The sequence below is a fragment of the Melanostigma gelatinosum genome (assembly GCF_949748355.1).
Source record: "Melanostigma gelatinosum genome assembly, chromosome: 11".
In the NCBI taxonomy this organism is placed as follows: domain Eukaryota; kingdom Metazoa; phylum Chordata; class Actinopteri; order Perciformes; family Zoarcidae; genus Melanostigma; species Melanostigma gelatinosum.
The window spans coordinates 7480044-7497247 of NC_136644.1; the positions used below are offsets into that span (position 1 = coordinate 7480044).

Below are 17204 nucleotides of genomic sequence, written 5' to 3' on the forward strand. Positions count from 1 at the left end.
TAAATAAAATAAACAATGTATTTATCAATAACTTTATTTTATTTCATTCACACATGTATACACACACATATATACACATATATACACACACATATATATATATACATATACACACATATACATTAGTGCTGGGCAACGATTACAATTTTTAATCTCGATTAATCGCATTATGTGCAAAGTTCAATAATGAATTCAAAAGTAGTGTATTGCGCACTTTTATTTTAAAAGCACTGCTATATGAACAAAAGTGCAATAACATTTGGCACAACAGAGCCTGTGGAGACCAGCGAAACACTGCTGATCCACAGATAAGAAGGAGCTTGAGATCAGGCCGCGCCATTTGGACCAGAGGTCGTGGGAATATATGACACACAACGCATACGAATTATAAAAGTGATGACTTATGAGGAAATCGCTGAACGATAATACATCTGTACCCAGGAAAGTTTCATGTTCAAGAATCACTCCGGCATGAAATGCCAAGCGGAAATTTCTGCAGTCTAATGAAGAAATCCTCAAAAGGTCGCCCACGCAGATGTTGACATTTGCAAAATGCATTGTGTCATCCAATTAGTTGAATAAGAGGCGCAGGTCGTCTGTGATTTTCTACTGCACGGAACATAATGGGCGAAATTACTTTTTAACTACAATTTCATTATCTATTACAGTGTTTTAAACTGAACAATTAAAAGTAGCACACACATGTGTATTTTGTCTTGTGACATTAGCTGATGGTCCCATACACACAGGAATTCAGTTTGATGAGGAACTTTTAAACAAAATCAAATCCTGTGTCATGTCTTTGCTATTTGCACATCATTTTTTGCATTTCAAACCTACATATTATTTCAAACCTACATATTAGTCCTGATATCACAGTGACACACAACCCCAACGAGAACTAGCGACGGCGGACGGATGGATATGACTTTATTTATGTTAACTTTTTGTTAAGCTAGGCAAGTCAGTGACGTATTTATGTTTTCTGATGACATGGGCACCCATTCTTAGACAGCTGCCTTTTGTGTCAGGCAGACGTGAGACAGATCAACAACAACAACAACAGGAGACAGACATTTCTGAGAAGAGGAGCATTTGGCAAACGTCTCAAGGTCAATCTATGCGACATCAAATGCACTTTGTTGGGTCATTGTACAGATTCTACTGCTGTATTTAAAGAGGGGAACAGTTTGCAGTAATACCATCACACCTCATCCTCCTGTTTACCTCGTACTCTTAGTGTTTAGGCTCAACATCTAAGATGTTAAACCGTAAAGAACAGAAAATAAGAAAATCTTAAAGATGTCTGCTGCCGGTGGTTCAGGGACAGCTTTTCAAATGTGATCTTCTCTTTTAAGTTCCATCGATCTGGTTAAGACAGAATATAATGGGAAAAAATGAAAATTAAGATTGTTTAAGAGAAAATATACGAGGGCTGGGTACTGAACCTCAAAAATAGTTTTGGTGCTTTCTCAGAATATAACCGGTACGTTTGAGGCCTCTTAGAGACTGATGAGTCATTTTGGTCTTAGTCATTTAAAAAAAATATATATTTTTCATGCCAAATGACTTTATCACCAAGAATCTTATGAGCACATCTCTGGTAAACACAAGATTGGTAAATGGATTAGTCGAGTGTTTCCACTAAGAATCTCGATGGTCGAGGACAGCCCGTTTGATTAGACAGTTGATGTGAATCATAATTTAAAACTATATCTTATTTAGGCAGTGCTTAAATCATGTATGGTTGTTTTAGTCAACTTTCTTTCCTTTTGTTTGAATTACAAAAAAAAAAGAAATTAAAATAATGCATGTTTGTATTCCTTGTTTTATCCACCAAAACTCAGGAACCATACGATAAACAGGATAACACATACATTATAAGCTATGGTCTTTATGCAGTACTCAGAGCCTATGATCTCAGTGTTAGTGGAACAAGCTGTGCCGAGTGGTTTTCATATCTTTGATGATACGTTTGTATTTGTTTGTCTTTTCAAACCCTGGTGTATTTTGTCATATCGCCACCAGAGGGCAGTGTTAGCATTGAAGATTGCAACATATTCCACAACAATGCCTTTTTCTTTCTTGTATTGTGTAGAACTTTAAAACAAGGGCTCGTACGAAGGCGAAACATGACTTTTATAAAGTTTTTTAAAAAACGATACAAACAGGACAAATAAAGATCTTCGTGTACGTCTGCATTGGTGATACAAACTCAAAATGTTTCATCAAAGTCCACGTCTGTAGCGAAACGTCACATAGAGTGTGCACATGTCCTCCACTGTGTTGTCGTCACAGTGTGTCGAGGCTCTTCAGCCTGCGCTCGGTGAAGAAGCGGTGGGTCTGGCGTGTCGGGTTTTGGTCGTTCCCTCCAGCCGATGCACTGAAGTAGGCCAACATGGACTTGTTGTTCTGCCGCTGGGCCGCCTTCTCCCCGTCCTCGTCCTCGTCGTCCCTGAGGACAGATTGAATAAAACAAAACAGATTTTTACACTGCGGTTAGCTCTTGTCTCTTTAAGTCAAAAGGATTTGCACAGACATTAAGCATGACCTGGAGATCAAAGGGGATATGGTTTTGTTATACACACATGAACGCAATTTTCAAAAGCGTTTTTTTTTTAAGAAGTTGTTTTTGGCTTTCATGGAGTTGGTTAAAAAGCAGAAACTATTTTAATGCTTTAAGAAAATTATTTTTTCTTGTCACTGAATAGCAGAGAGTCACAGACAACGAGAGCTGCAGAGTTTCAATGGTATTCTTCAACTCCCAAAATAAACCTCTGCTTTTATACATCTCAGGACTTTGGTCAAATCAAGTATGAAGGCTCTCTACCAGTGGACCATCACACCCTTGCTGTCCATCAGGGTTTGAGCAGTGCTCCAGCTAAATCGAACAAACTGAGGGTAACCGAACACGGGGTCCAGGTACTTCAGCAACCACGCTTTAGTCTTGGGGTCTGAAAACACAGAGGGGGAAGAAAAAAAAATAGTTTTAGTCTTGTTTAGGTAATGTGAGCAGTGACATTGAATTTGAAAAAATAAATACATCTGTTGATAAGGTAAATTCTGAAGTCCTTCTAAAACATAGATGTCACTAAGTCGGGATTATAACAGCCGCTGATTGTTTCCTTTACCATTGGGGTATCCGGAACCGTAGTCTGTATCCACATCTCCCAGGTCCTCAGCGAAGTTCCAGCCCTTCACAATGCGATCCCTGGCCACCTGAAAAACACAACACCATTGCCCGATTTTGAACAAAGCTGAAAATTGCAGAGATCCATGCAAGCGGCCATGACTACTGTGAAGTGGGATCCAGTTGGCTGTGGGTCACTGACCTTCGCACAGATACTGGCGGCACTGACGATGGGGAAGAGGGAGTCGGCCTTTGGCCTCACCGTCACATCGATACCAGGGAAGAGCTTCGAGAGTTTGTCCTCGTACTTCTCTGCTGGGCCGACTGTGTCCACAAACACCTGCAGAAATGCAGGGAGGCGGACGAGGGCAAGACGGGCGAGAGAGCAAAGAAAGACGGAAAATGAAAATGAGAATATGTTCCGTCTAATGTTGAATGTTTCCATCAGTACACTAACAGCACACAGTTCACAGGGACAACACAACAAAAGCACGAGGTGTCCACCTTTATATTCAAATGAATGGCATACCTCTTTGAGCTGCACTCCACTGTCCAAGGCATACTGGACCAGACCAATAGCTGTGTCATGTGAAAGGGCGTTCAGGTTGTATTTTGTCCTAACACAAGCAGACATCTCGTCAGGGTGTGAATATAAAACGCCGCTTATGAAGAAGAGAACAATCCTCAGTGTGCGTTACACTGCATGTGCCACGTACCTCTGTAACATGCTGGTGGAGATGGTGTTTGGTGAGAGAACCTGCAGAGCCCAGCCCACATAGCTTCTGGCTTCATCCATCTTTTGGAAAAGATTCTCTCTTTCTGCCTCCGTTAGAGTCTTTGAATCTGATGAGGGAGTGTCAAAATGCATCAGAAATGGGAAAAAAAGAAGAAGAATTGGCTTATTTCAGGAGAAAGCAGTGAGGATGAGTTTAAAGCATCATGCTAAGAAAGACTTCTCATCTGTAGAGATGCAGGACAACAGGATTACCTGCCACTTTCGAGTCCTTCAGCTCCTGCTTTTTGGAAACTGGACAGAAACATATTCCATACACCATGGGCCCTGGATCGCAAAACACAAACACTGTTATGCATGGGATACCACATGACTAGTGGTGTCACGGATCACGGATCGATCCGTGATCCGTTCGGATCACCCCTCACGGTTCGGATCACTCGTGAACCGCGGATCAATCGAGTATTTATTTATTTATTTTTTACAGTGTAATCATAGTGTGTAAAGTTCTACTGCTGCTGTTCCTTTTCAAGTAACAAGTCCCCGAATATCAATGCAGTGTCAGTGAACAGATATAAAGCAGTCGTGTGTTCACGTGAACGGAGCAGGTTAGAAGCATTTAACGGTGAAGTCATGGCGAGCGGAGGAACGTCAGAAGCCGCGGCGTCATTTAAGTCGCAAGTTTGGGAACATTTTGTCTTCCCTGTAACGTATAATGACGGGATGAGGTTGGTGGACGAAACCGTTACGGTATGTAGGCGTTATTTAAAGAGCGACGCACGACAACGGCAAAACATCGGCATGTCCACACATATGAAGAGACACCATCCCGTCTGTCAGCGACGGGGGACACTCCGGTGTAGAAAACAAAGGATTTCTAAATCTGGTTAAAATGCTTGAGCCACGCTACGAAGTCCACTCACGCACCCACTTCAGTGTGAAGCTGTTCCAGACCTCTATGAGAAGGAAAAGACTAGAGACTGCTTTCACCATGGCGGAGTGATTCTTAGTCCGGTGCTGTAGACACGCCCCCTCTGTGAGCGTCACACAGACACACACCTGGTTCAGGTGCTGACAGAAGTATCAGAGTGAAGCTGGACAGGCCCAATAATATTCCAGTCACCACAGAAAGGTCGACCCTCTCCCCAGACAATGGAGATATTCTCATCTTTTTGAAAATAATGTCACAGTAATGGTAAACATTATTGTGTATTTGAATGGCATAACCTGACAGGAAGTAAACACAGACCCAAGTTGTTGCTGAGCAGTTCAGTTCAGTGTAAACAGTGGAAGCTAGCTCACTGGCTGTTTCTTTCTTTCAATATTGATGAAAGGACGAGGATATCAACATACCCCATGTTACACTTAAACTTAACCTAATTCTTGAATGTATGATTATTATTTATTTATTTCATTTTGTTTAAAATTGGACATCTTCAATATTTTTGTTTTCATGTAAGACTATAGCCCAAAGTTCTTTGCTTTAAGTGTTAAGTTCTTTAATTAATAAATGGAAAGCAAATATTTGTCTCCTCCCCTTTTCTTTGTTGATCCGAAAAATGATCCGAACCGTGACTCCTGAACCGTGATCCGAACCGAATCGTGAGGTTTGTGATCCGTGACACCCCTACACATGACACAATGAATTGGTGCTAAAACAAATGAGCAATGCATTCAAACCATGGCAGACATTATATTCAGTCCTTATCTCCATGATAAATGATGGGTGACTGTAACAGAGCATGTTAAGGATGCGGTCTTAGTAAAACACTGGAGGGATAGAGTGCGGAACAATTAGCCGGCAGCATACCCAGCACAGGCCCCCTGCCTGCCTCGTCGATGCCCAAACAGCAGTCCTCAGTCCGGCAGACATCCGGGATCTCAGAGGCCAGTCTGCAGCTGACCGAGTTGTCCGTTTCAAAGGGGCTGAGGTCCATAACAGCAGCCTAAGAGAGGACACAACTCAGATATTCATCTTCATCATGTTTAAGTTTTACTCAATGTACAACTCCGTCTCTGCCGACCCGCCATGTCAGCTAACGTCACACGAATAACAGCGAACACGCAGACGCGTTAGCTCGCTCCTGTACTGTTGTTTATGTTGCAAACTCAAATATTAGCCGACTGCTAACTAACGTTACTCGAACTGATCTTTACTACCAGAACACGGACGTGTTTTCTGTCAAAACGAGGAGTTTAGTCTCTGAGGAAGCCTCAACTTATCATGAATCATGATAGTTGTGAACAAAGCTAATTCTTACCGAAGTAGACGGTGACAGCACTCTTCACTACTCCGTGTTGTGTTTCTGTCTATGGAGTGGTCTCGTGTGACGTCACAGTTTAGCTGTCGGCCATGTTGGAGTACACACAAAGCCACTGGCATGTACGGCTGAGTCGTATAACCTATCGGTGGTGAACTTTTGTGCTGTCTTTGGTTGTGGCAGCAGAGCTGATAGAGACAAGAAATCATTCTTTGGTTTGCCAGCGGTCATTACACATCAAGGAAATGACACGAAGGAACTATCCAAGCGACGTCGCGAGAAATGGCTGTCACGCATCTCTCGAGATATAAAGGAATGGAATTTGGCGTACACTAGAGTATGTGCGGATCACTTTATAAGTGCTCAGTGATTTTATTTACAAATTCGTTTGTGAACAGTATTTAATAAAGGAAATATAAATTAAACTTGGACATGAGAAGGTTACCGAAGCTTCATCGGCCCGTGACAGCAGTCGGTACCAGAGACGTGTCGAGCAGGCGAAACACAGAGATGCAGCCTCAGCATTGCTTGATATGAGTTTAACGTCAGATCATATATATATATATATATATATATATATATATATATATATATATATATATATATATATATATATATATATATATATATATATATATATATGTATATATATATATATATATATGTATATATATATATATATATATATATATATATATATATATATATATATATGTGTGGGGGGGGATGAAGTTAGGAGTTAGTTGAAAGTGAATTCCTACACACGCACACAATGACGTGCACGTACAATGTAAACAAACACACGTGTCTGTTTGCGCTGAGTAAACATTGAATATTGCTAAATATCTGACCAGATCTGTATATATTTACCCTTCCAATGACGAGATGAGAATTGTCGACGACCGTTGCTTTGACGTCTCGGACCCATCCACTGACAAACTGATTATAAGCGTCGAGCCCTTTGTAGCACTCCAACTCGTCTTTTGTGTAAGGACTGGGGGTGTTCACGAGATACGTTAGATGTTGGCGTAGTTTACCGATGGAAGATAAGTAGGATCGGCACTGAAACCATCTGCACTCATCGTATAGGGATCCAAGTTACCAATAACCTTCAATTTGGCCAGGTAGCGAACCTTTGATGCACTATCCAGTGATTCAAAGTATTGTATTTTCGCCGCACTTCCTTGTTTACGCGCCGCCATGTAGGATCTGTATGTACTCCAACATGGCCGACCGACCTCGTAACTAAGGAGATCGTGACGTCGGTGAGACCACTCCATTGCAGATTTGGCGCCCCTGGAGTGACGTCACGTGCTTCTTCTTCTTCTGCTCCTATTTTTCTGTCGTCTTCTTTGCGGTCTATGGGCGTATTGCAATACCACATTTTAGGTACATGTTGCATCTTCCGTATCAGAGTATGTAGGGAGAAATAATAATAAATAAAACGATTATAGATTGAATTAAATAAAAACATGTATATACTATTGTACAATCCGGTGTTTATCAAGAAGTATGTTACCCACATCTTTATAAACCTGTGTGATCAAACCATATTCCCCAACCTGTATAAGAAAGCTCCAACTGTCCTTTATTCTTTATCGTATATTCTTCCTTAACTGTCTTCATCCCACTTTTTCTGCCAAAGCTCAGATATTTTCTTTTTGATTCGTTCTTTACCTTCCCCTGTACCATTGCATGGCTCAAATGTCTTGGTTTTTATGCTGACCTGTGAAAAAATCATTCATATTTTAGTTTTCTCCTCTTCTTCCTCTTTACACTTTTTAGATGCATTACCCCCACCAGCTGGTCTGCAGTACCGATGCTCACAAGTAAAAGTCATTCAAAGAAGTGGGCTACAAACCGGTAAGTGTAATCAGCAGATGATACTAAAAGTAGGATATCAAAAGTCAAAGTATTGAAGAATGGCCGCTTTCAGAGTGTCATATTTTTCTACATGATTAAATTGCTGTTTGTGACGCATTATAATGTAAGAAGCATGTTGATGTCCCAGCTCGTCACAAGGGAGCTAATTTGTTTGAGCTAACAGTTTCATGTACTGTTGGTTAGATACGTCTACAGTGCATCATTTTCTAAGATATGATACTTCGTTTTGTTCAAACGAAGTATCTGGGACTGCACAGCCTTAGCCCTGATAATCTATCTATCTATCTATCTATCTATCTATCTATCTATCTATCTATCTATCTATCTATCTATCTATCTATCTATCTATCTATCTATCTATCTATCTATCTATCTATCTATCTATCTATCTATATATCTATCTATCTATCTATCTATCTTTCCATCTATCCATCTATCCATCCATCCATCCATCCATCCATCCATCTATCCATCTATCCATCTATCCATCCGTCCATCCATCTATCCATCTATCTATCTATCCAGCTATCCATCTATCCATCCATCCATCCATCTATCCATCCATCCATCCATCCGTCCATCCGTCCATCCGTCCATCCATCCATCCATCTATCCATCCATCCATCCATCCATCCGTCCATCTATCCATCTGTCTATCCGTCTATCCGTCTATCCGTCCATCCGTCCATCTGTCTATCCATCCATCCATCCATCCATCCATCTATCCATCCATCCATCTATCCATATATCCATCTATCCATCTATCCATCTGTCTATCCGTCTATCCGTCCATCTGTCCATCCATCCAGCTATCCATCCATCCATCCATCTATCCATCCATCTATCTATCCATCTATTCATCTACCGTACTATCTGTCCGTTCGTCTGTCTGTCTGTCTGTCCGTCCTTCTATCGATCTATCTATCTATCGATCTTTATCTTTTTTGTTATTTAACGTTTTGCCGTGGTGAATTTTCAATGCCTTTTGCATCCTTGTTGACTTCTACTGGTGCATTCTCCCCAGATTTGAAACCTTTTAGTCTATCATCATCTTTGTTTTACATCTTCCTCACACACACAATCCAGCCCACTACAGTGAAGTTGACATTCTGATTTTTGGATGCCCGCTGAATGGGTTTAAACAGCAGCTGAGTGTGGAGGCAGGAAGGCAGCCTCAGGTGGAGAGGAGAAGGCCGAGTGAAAGGGAAGCCATGTACAAAAGTCCAAGTGTACGCTGGTTTTCTGAGCTGAAATTGGCCTTGCCTCTGGCTCTTTACACCCACCCCTTCTCTCTCTCTCTCTCTCTCTCTCTTTCTGTCTCTCTCCCTCGCTGAATGGCTCTCTTTGTCTTTCTCAGTAACACGCAGTCCCCAGCCGATTAAATGTGGGGAATTAGTAGTCAATTTTAGCCTACCGCACACACAAACACACTAAACAGCTTAGGTTGGTGGGGCACTGATTGTGCTGTTATTACAGTTCACACGTCAGCTGCGTGTTTTTAATTATTTTTTCTTTTCAGCCCTCACTTGCTAACTGCTCCATGTGTTCCCTCCGAACCACTGAAATGACACTCTTACACAGGAAGTTTTTTTGTTTTTTTATAAATAAATTGATTTAATAGATGACAACAATAAAATTTCGACATTGCTTTTCTCGTATGGAAGCAGAACTACTCAAGTGAATGTATAGCAAACACTTTACAAAACTATCCAGAATTATACAAAATGGAAGAAAGCAAAGGGGTGACACACAATGCATTATTACTGACATAAAAAAATAATAACTACATAAGAGGGTCAGTATAAAATGATGACAAATGCGTCACGTAATAGAGGTGCAGCCCGTGGTAATGACCATTATTCACATTGCTGAAGAGGGCTGTTTGGGCACAATGTGGGGAAGAAGAAGAAAATAAACTGTAAAGACGAAAACATGCTTTTGGCCTACATGCAGTGCAAAGCGGTCGTACATGTGATTCTAATCCTTAAGTAGGACCCAAAGCTGGCCAATTATCTGAAGAGATTTGGTCGAGACTTTGCACTTATAGATTTTAACTCAGTTATTGGAAAAATCAGATGCGATTCAGCAAAATGTTCTACTTAAAAAGCAGAAAAAATGGAAGACGGAAGCACACGTGTACTGCTCTGAAATTTGTAACACCTTCAGCATTATTAGCACAGGTATCCAGTGTCGTATTTCTCCTTTGCTATTGGCACAAAATGAACAGAGTTGAGGTAAGTGTCCAACACTGAGCGTTAAGCTGAAATACATCTCTTTCCCTCTCTTTTTCCTATTTTTCCCCTTAAATGCTTAATTGTTCAGTTCAGTGAAGTCAATGCAATGGAAGGAAACACAGAGTGTGCTATGTACAAAGGAAAAGGTTGCATCTATCCTTTTCTGGCCACAAGAAGAAAAAACAACAACTCCAGGGAACATCTTGTTGAAAACAAAAACGTGCTTTTCCCAAAGCAGTGGTGCAGATGTATTAGTGTAATTATCAAATCAGTCACAATAAAGTTACACCCTAGGATATCAACAACGACAATAAACTTACTACTCATATAAAATAACACAATAGCATCAAGAAAAAACAACAACTTCTGCTTTAGTTTGGTTAATAAAAATCTGATTATGTCGATCTAAACCCGTCGTTTCTGGACTCGTCAATGCAACATCCGCTCAGTGTCGCACTCCACTCGTATACAAACTTGCTGTACATTCGGACTTATAAAATTTACGATGGCACACGTTTGTTAAGGCTTATTTGATTTCTGATTGGCAGTTTGACCCATGACTCACGCTTTATATTGTGGCTGTTCATTTTATTATTTTAAATGTCTAAGGCCCTGCGGATGCGTCTTGCATTTCATTGGCTAGAAAAAGGAAGAAAGTAAAAACCTTTAATATAACATCAATATGGCACGGGTGCTCACACGCACACACAATCACACGCTCACATATTTGTACACCCACAGACACACGAATCCACTCGCACACTTCCCATATTTCCCTCTGCTCAGCCGGTCTCCCTCAAGGTCTTGTGAGTGTGGTGTAAACAGGCTGCTCCCAGTGCGTGGGGCTGTGAGAGGGGGCCACGCTGGAGGGGTCTCCTATGGTAGTGTACAGAGGCCTCTGTGTAGGGCCCATGTAGGAGAAGGCTGAGTACAGCCCCGGGGCCTGGCCGGAGTGGGCGTAGTACGCCCCGGGGGCCTGGTGCTCTCCGTACTCAAACTGAGCCCTGGAGGCCAGCGAGGGGAACGCGGAGCCGTAATGAGGGAGGCTGAGCGGGGTGTAGGTGACGTGGGCGCCTGAGGAGGGAGAAGACGAGGCCTCGGCGTAGTGGCCCCCGGCCGCAGACTCGCTCTTGATCTGCGCCTTGGAGGGGTCCGAGGAGGACGGGGAGGCTTGAGGCTGCTGCTGCTGCTTGGAGAGCCACGCCGAGTGCCCGCTAGCGGCGGCCAGGGCGTAGGCGTAAGACGAGGCCGAGGCCCCGGCCGCAGCGACCCCGGCTCCGCTCTGCGGGTGGCCATTCGGAGGAAGGTACTGGTCGAACTCGTTCACGTCGAACGGCTCGATGTTGGACATCACCTCGTGGCTGATCTCGCCGATGTCCATGGTGCCGAAATCGATGTGGGGTTTGGCGCCCGACGAGGACGGGCCACCGGAGGCCCCCTCAGCTCCCACCCCGAGGGCTCCCCTGGGCCCCGCTGATCCTCCGGCCGCTCCTGCTGCCCCCTCCCTCTTTGCATCAGACAGCTTCCCAGACTGGAGCTCTGTCTTCGGGGTGGTGGGGGGCGTGGGTGGGCTGTGACCTTGACCTATAGAGGGGAGAGGAGAAGGGACATCATGATCAGGTACAAAAAAAGTTTGCATTTTGATAAACTTTTTTTTTGAATGTTCCCCTCAAACATCTCCAGAAACGTGAGAATGTAAATGATGATGAATGTGTCCACACTCCATACCAGCAGGATGGTGGAGGTGATGGTGGTGGTGGTGCAGGTCGCCAAGGGGAGACCCAGCCCCGCCATTGTGCTCCAGGTGCAGGGTCTTGTAGTGTGACTGGGAGTGGCTGGCCTCCCCTTCCCCCTGGCTGTCGGACTCGCTAGCAGTAGCTAGTTTGCCGTTTTTACGTCTCCGGGGCTGGTACTTGTACTCCGGGTAGTCCTTCTTGTGCTGTTTCCTCAGCCTCTCCGCCTCCTCGATGAATGGCCTCTTGTCGCTCTCGTTCAGCAGCCTGGGGGGAGGGGAGGGGGGTTCAAAAAGCAATTTTTGTTTCACAGGCCTATATCTGCATTAATGGGCATGTATTTTATTAGAATATGTCTGAAAATTGTAAATAGTGTCGCATTCAAGCGCAGAGGATAAGGATGGTAAAACTCGTCATAGCAACACATTATACACATTATATTAAGGAAACACAACAACAAAAGCCCCAAATTTCTGTTTCTATGTGTTTTCTTTGTTGACAACCACTAGCTTGAGTTCATAATTTGCCCACTTTCTGCTTTCGAGTTCAGCATCTATGCCCCCACTTATCCTTGACGCACAGGTGACACAGGAAACGCGCCACTGCATGGCCACACTGTTCCTCTGTGGAACAACCAAGCCCCATACAAACCTCCAGAGTTTGCCCAGGGTCTTGCTGAGCTCCGCGTTGTGCAGGTGGGGGTACTGGTCGGCCAGCTTCCTCCTCGCCGCCTGCGCCCACACCATGAATGCGTTCATGGGCCTCTTGACGTGGGGCTTGGCTTTGTTTCCGTTGTTGACGCGCACCGGCATTGGCACAAGTGTCCAGTCGTATCCATCCAGCACCTGACTGACCGCCTCCCTGATGCCGATCGGGAAGCGATCGTCCTCTATCTCCGATTTGACCGCTTCGCCTCCGTCTTCCTCGCTGCCGTCCGCGACGCAGAGCGAGGTGAGCTGCGGCGGCGGCCCGGTCAGAGGTGAATCCTGGCGGGTTGGCGCTCCGGGTTGAGTCGGTGACAGCGAGTGACCGTCGTCTGACCCTCCGGGACTCAGTTCGGCTTCGGACAGGCTGTGCTCCTCGCCGGACATTTTTTTTTTTTTAACTTTCAACAAGACAATCCGCGAATGTAAAATTTGTTTCAGAGAGAGTCCAAACTTTTCTGCGTGATTGATTCGTTTTAATTGAATAAGATGTGTTGGAGTCTTCGACGATCCCAGTTATTGCTGACTATTCTCAGGTAGAGCCATACTGCTGCGTTAAAGTGTCCAAATCCTTTCCACCGTGCGTCTCGGCAAAAGCAGTCACACCTAAAAAAAAAGAAAAAGAAACCCACATCATCGTATAATAGAAACAATTCAGTTATAATTAAGTCCACAAAAGGGAAACAATATCATTTAGGTTGTCATGTGAATCAAGCGCCGGTTCACTTTACTGACGCTAAACAGGTTAGCGCATTAAATGTGACCAAATAACGGCACATCTAGCCAATAATAATAGCCTGATAATGATAATGCTATTTGGACGAAAGAACCGCATCCAGAAAAATGTATTTTCATCGAAGCCAAATAAAGAATAATGTGACTGGCAAGCGGCCTAAATACTGATATGAAATATCCACTTTATCATATAAATTTAATGTTAAAAAAATTACATAACTTACCAATTTAGATGTCCAGTGGTTCGACATGGGAGTGTGTGTGGCTGACTGTAGAGCCGATGAATGGCTGCTCTGTGTGGCAACACCGGAGCTTAAAGAGCGCCTTGTGAGGAGGACTGGGAGAGAAAAAAAAAAAGTGATTGAAAGTGGAAAACATTCCCAGAGAGGCAGCATTCCAACACACAGTCGAACCCGCCCCCTCCCGGGCACCGCACCGCGCTCCGATTGGCCCTCTAATTACCCCGCGGCTCTCTGATTGGACAGGGGCAACGCACTGTTAATGCCCGTCTGTCCGTCACTGCAACATTTCCAACAGGGAAGAGGTGAGAGTTTTACATCGGAGTGGTTTAAATGACTCTACAGTGCGCCCATTTAGAAGCAGGAGAAGGCCAGCTTTGTTGGACGTGTTGACACGTTATATCAAACAAGTAAACAATCACGAGGAGAGGTATTGCCTCGTGTGGTCACGTTCCTCAAAAAAAAAAAAAAAACTAAAATTCAGCTCTGATTAAACCAAATTTAGTTTGATCACACCTCACAACTTTGAGTTATAATCTTTATAGTGAAAATACAATTTTGTAAAATGCATCAGAGAGGCATATGTTTAGTAAATGAATGGATCTTATTTTTCAAAGAAAATGGAGGCTGATAAATAAATAATCAGGTATATGGTTACATTTTGGGGTTAGTCATCATTCATCACTTCAGAAAGTCACTTGTAATTATCCCAGCATCAATATTCTCTATCTGACGCTATATTGCATGACAAAAGTATTGTGATCTTTTAAAAATAAACCAAATAAACTTCTCATCACGCAGCTCATGCCATGCAAACAAGATCAATTGGAATTACATTTGGGATTGATTAATGCACTTAAAATTCCTATTGTTAAAAATGATATGATGGGAAAAGTGGGCCACATTCTGGCAAATTATTTCATCACCATAACAAATATTCCCAAACGTGTGAAGTATTCCACAACATTTATTCAGAAAATAAATGTTGTTTTGACATTTCGACATCCTTGATCAGATGTGAACTACCAATCTCTACTGTAACATCTCATTGATCATGTATGAAGAATACCGTTATGAATTGCACACATTAAACGTGCTTATAGAAAAGTGTCTCACACTGACAGCGCCTAAAGAAACTAAAGATGACGTTGCTCTCATTTTCAAAGGAGACAACGTGGCTTTTTTAAAAGAGTGTTTAAGATATTTACTAAAAAAAAAACTGAACAAATGGCAACCAGTCTCTGTTTGACGCTCAACCACGCCCACTGCGGTGATGGCACACACCTATGAGTGAGTGACAGGTAGACAAGTGTTGGGGCAAGATTTTAGGATTTAAAAAAAGAATGTACTGGTTCAAGTCAAATGGCAAAACAAAGCGACGTTTAAATATTCATATTTTTGCTAAAGTGTCAGTGTTTTAGAAAGTCCAACTTTAAGGTTAATAGGTCGAAAGAATACCTGAAATGCAGACCGATGTGGAATTGTTCCAATAAAATAAAATAAGAGAGAATTAATTGATAAATTATTAAATAAAATAATGTCATCAAGCTGAAAGAGATGAAGGCTGGATACATGTAGGTTGGAGATAAAAAACTATCTCCCATAAAATATTTCTAAAAAAGTGTTTTTTTTTATATAAATGAAATGACGTCACTGTGGTCGTGGTTTTACGCGTAAAACAAGACTGTGGCGGGGGAAAAGTTGTTCGCTTGCAGGCCATGATTTGTGGCGTTTAAGCGTGGCCTGATTGGAAGGAAGGGAATCGACTTCAGCAGCATGTGATGCGCACCCAGACACACGCGAATACACACACACACACACACACACACACACACACACCAAATGAATGCAACAATAACCCCCTGTGTGTCCGTTGCCTCTCATGTTGAGCCTGACCTCTCGGTTTTCTCTCTCCCTCTCTCTCTCTCTCCGCTCTCTTTGCTCTCTTTGTCTCCATCTCAGGTGAATAGCAGCCATGTGATCAAACGCCCAAGTCTATCCATTAACCCTCGTAAATGAAGAAGAAGAAAAAAAATGGGGGAACAAAAAGCAGTGTTGTGCTGCAAAACATGAAAAAAAATTGATAACAGAGAGCGATGTGTGCGTCTTTCTCCCCTTATGTCCGAGCATAGACATCAGTCGCGCACACACAGAAAAAGCAGACGGGCCGCGCGGATCTCCCTGTATTCTGCCGCTTTTTTTTGCACCTCTCAGCGCTCGCTTGCGGCACCTGGATCTGGGCCTCGGAGGGTGCTGATGGTATGGGGCTTGTGTTTGGGGATGATGGTGTTTGGTGGTGGAGGAGGGAGGTGGCAGGGTGCGGTGGAGTGGGGTGGGGGGCGAGGGGGGGGGGGGATACCTCCATGCTGCACCCCGCCGACCCAACCGATACCACCGGGATCCTGCAAGAGGCCCTCCGAGGCTCGTGAAGTGAGTGTTTATGTCTGTGCTGGTCGATACGAGGAGCGGTGATTTGGTTTTTTTATGCTGAGAAGCGTCAAAAGTGTGCGCGTCGCTCTGCGGCTTGTTCGCGATGTTTAGTTAGTGCAGCTGCATGTCCCCCCCCCCCCCACCCCCATTATTAAAACATATATAATGGAGTACTAAAAAAGCCTTGGGACATTCTCACATATAAGATAGCACATTCGTCGACTTATTAATACCTTTATCATCTTTGTCTTGCTTACAATGTAGTGACTTTGCACTGACATTATTCTGACATTGTTATTTTCGTCTCTTTTATTGACTAAATGATTCTTTAATCTCCCGGAGGTCACTGCATTGTTGCTGTAAACATTATAATGTTTCATTTTATAATTACAGTGGTTCCGTTTCATATGAAAATAGTTTTGCTGTTGATGTTGGAAATGAAAGAACGCTTTTGGAAAGAAAATCGATTACATTATTTTAAAGTTGTAAACCTACAGAACTATCTGACCTTTCTAAAATAAATATTTTTAAATGAAAACAACTATTATGTAGCTTCTGTTTATGATGTGCAGGCAAAAATGTCCAGAAAAAAAAGGATCAAATGTTTTGAACTGAGACAAAATAATCACGAACCTCGTGAAAGCTTTAGTTTGCTCAAACGCAGTAAAAAAAAATCAAGACCCTATAGTTATATAGTGTGTCTTATGTGTGGGTGTTTATATATTATTAATGAAGATACTTTAGCTGACACTTACTAAAATCAGTTATAATCGAACAAACAGAAGAACAGAAAGTGGCCTTTAAAACAGTGTCTAAACAGCCGTTTAATAAAATCCAATACATTATGTTGTTAATTTAATGTCATTTTACGCGCAAACATCGATTTCTTCTGACGAATGAAACGCAAGGAACGAGGCGAACTTTTTCTTTTTATCGTTTTCATCGTGCGGTCCATTTATTGATCACTTCTCATTTCGTTCGTCTCAACGGGCCTCAGATCGCCGCTCAACACTCACGTTTTATTTCCATTGGGCAAAGACAAACCTTGATTATTCGCAGAAGATGCTAATATTGATAAATACTGTATGTGGTTTCGTGATTACTTTTGCCACTTCATTTGC

At 42.8% G+C, this 17204-nt stretch overlaps 2 protein-coding genes across 3 annotated transcripts; both read right to left on the reverse strand.

Moving 5' to 3' along the window:
- Window positions 1–1898: 1898 nt before the first annotated feature.
- Window positions 1899–7216, reverse strand: rnaseh2a (ribonuclease H2, subunit A). Of its 2 annotated transcripts, none has more exons than XM_079278249.1 (9): window positions 6995–7216; window positions 5674–5809; window positions 4119–4190; window positions 3847–3973; window positions 3660–3747; window positions 3333–3470; window positions 3132–3219; window positions 2831–2954; window positions 1899–2455 (listed from the first exon to the last, which is right to left on the reverse strand). In XM_079278249.1, exons 2-9 carry the CDS (start codon window positions 5798–5800, stop codon window positions 2293–2295), a joined length of 927 nt encoding a protein of 308 aa, XP_079134375.1. In that variant the 5' UTR covers window positions 5801–5809; window positions 6995–7216; the 3' UTR covers window positions 1899–2292. The 2 variants fall into 2 exon arrangements, with proteins under 2 accessions (XP_079134375.1, XP_079134374.1); XM_079278248.1 differs by lacking the exon at window positions 6995–7216 and adding an exon at window positions 6125–6177 and having other exon boundaries at window positions 1900–2455.
- A 2419-nt stretch (window positions 7217–9635) lies between these two features.
- Window positions 9636–13752, reverse strand: LOC306784094 (transcription factor SOX-10-like). Its single transcript, XM_079277931.1, has 4 exons — window positions 13639–13752; window positions 12627–13285; window positions 11971–12242; window positions 9636–11826 (listed from the first exon to the last, which is right to left on the reverse strand). Exons 2-4 carry the CDS (start codon window positions 13064–13066, stop codon window positions 11039–11041), a joined length of 1500 nt encoding a protein of 499 aa, XP_079134057.1. The 5' UTR covers window positions 13067–13285; window positions 13639–13752; the 3' UTR covers window positions 9636–11038.
- Window positions 13753–17204: the final 3452 nt, after the last annotated feature.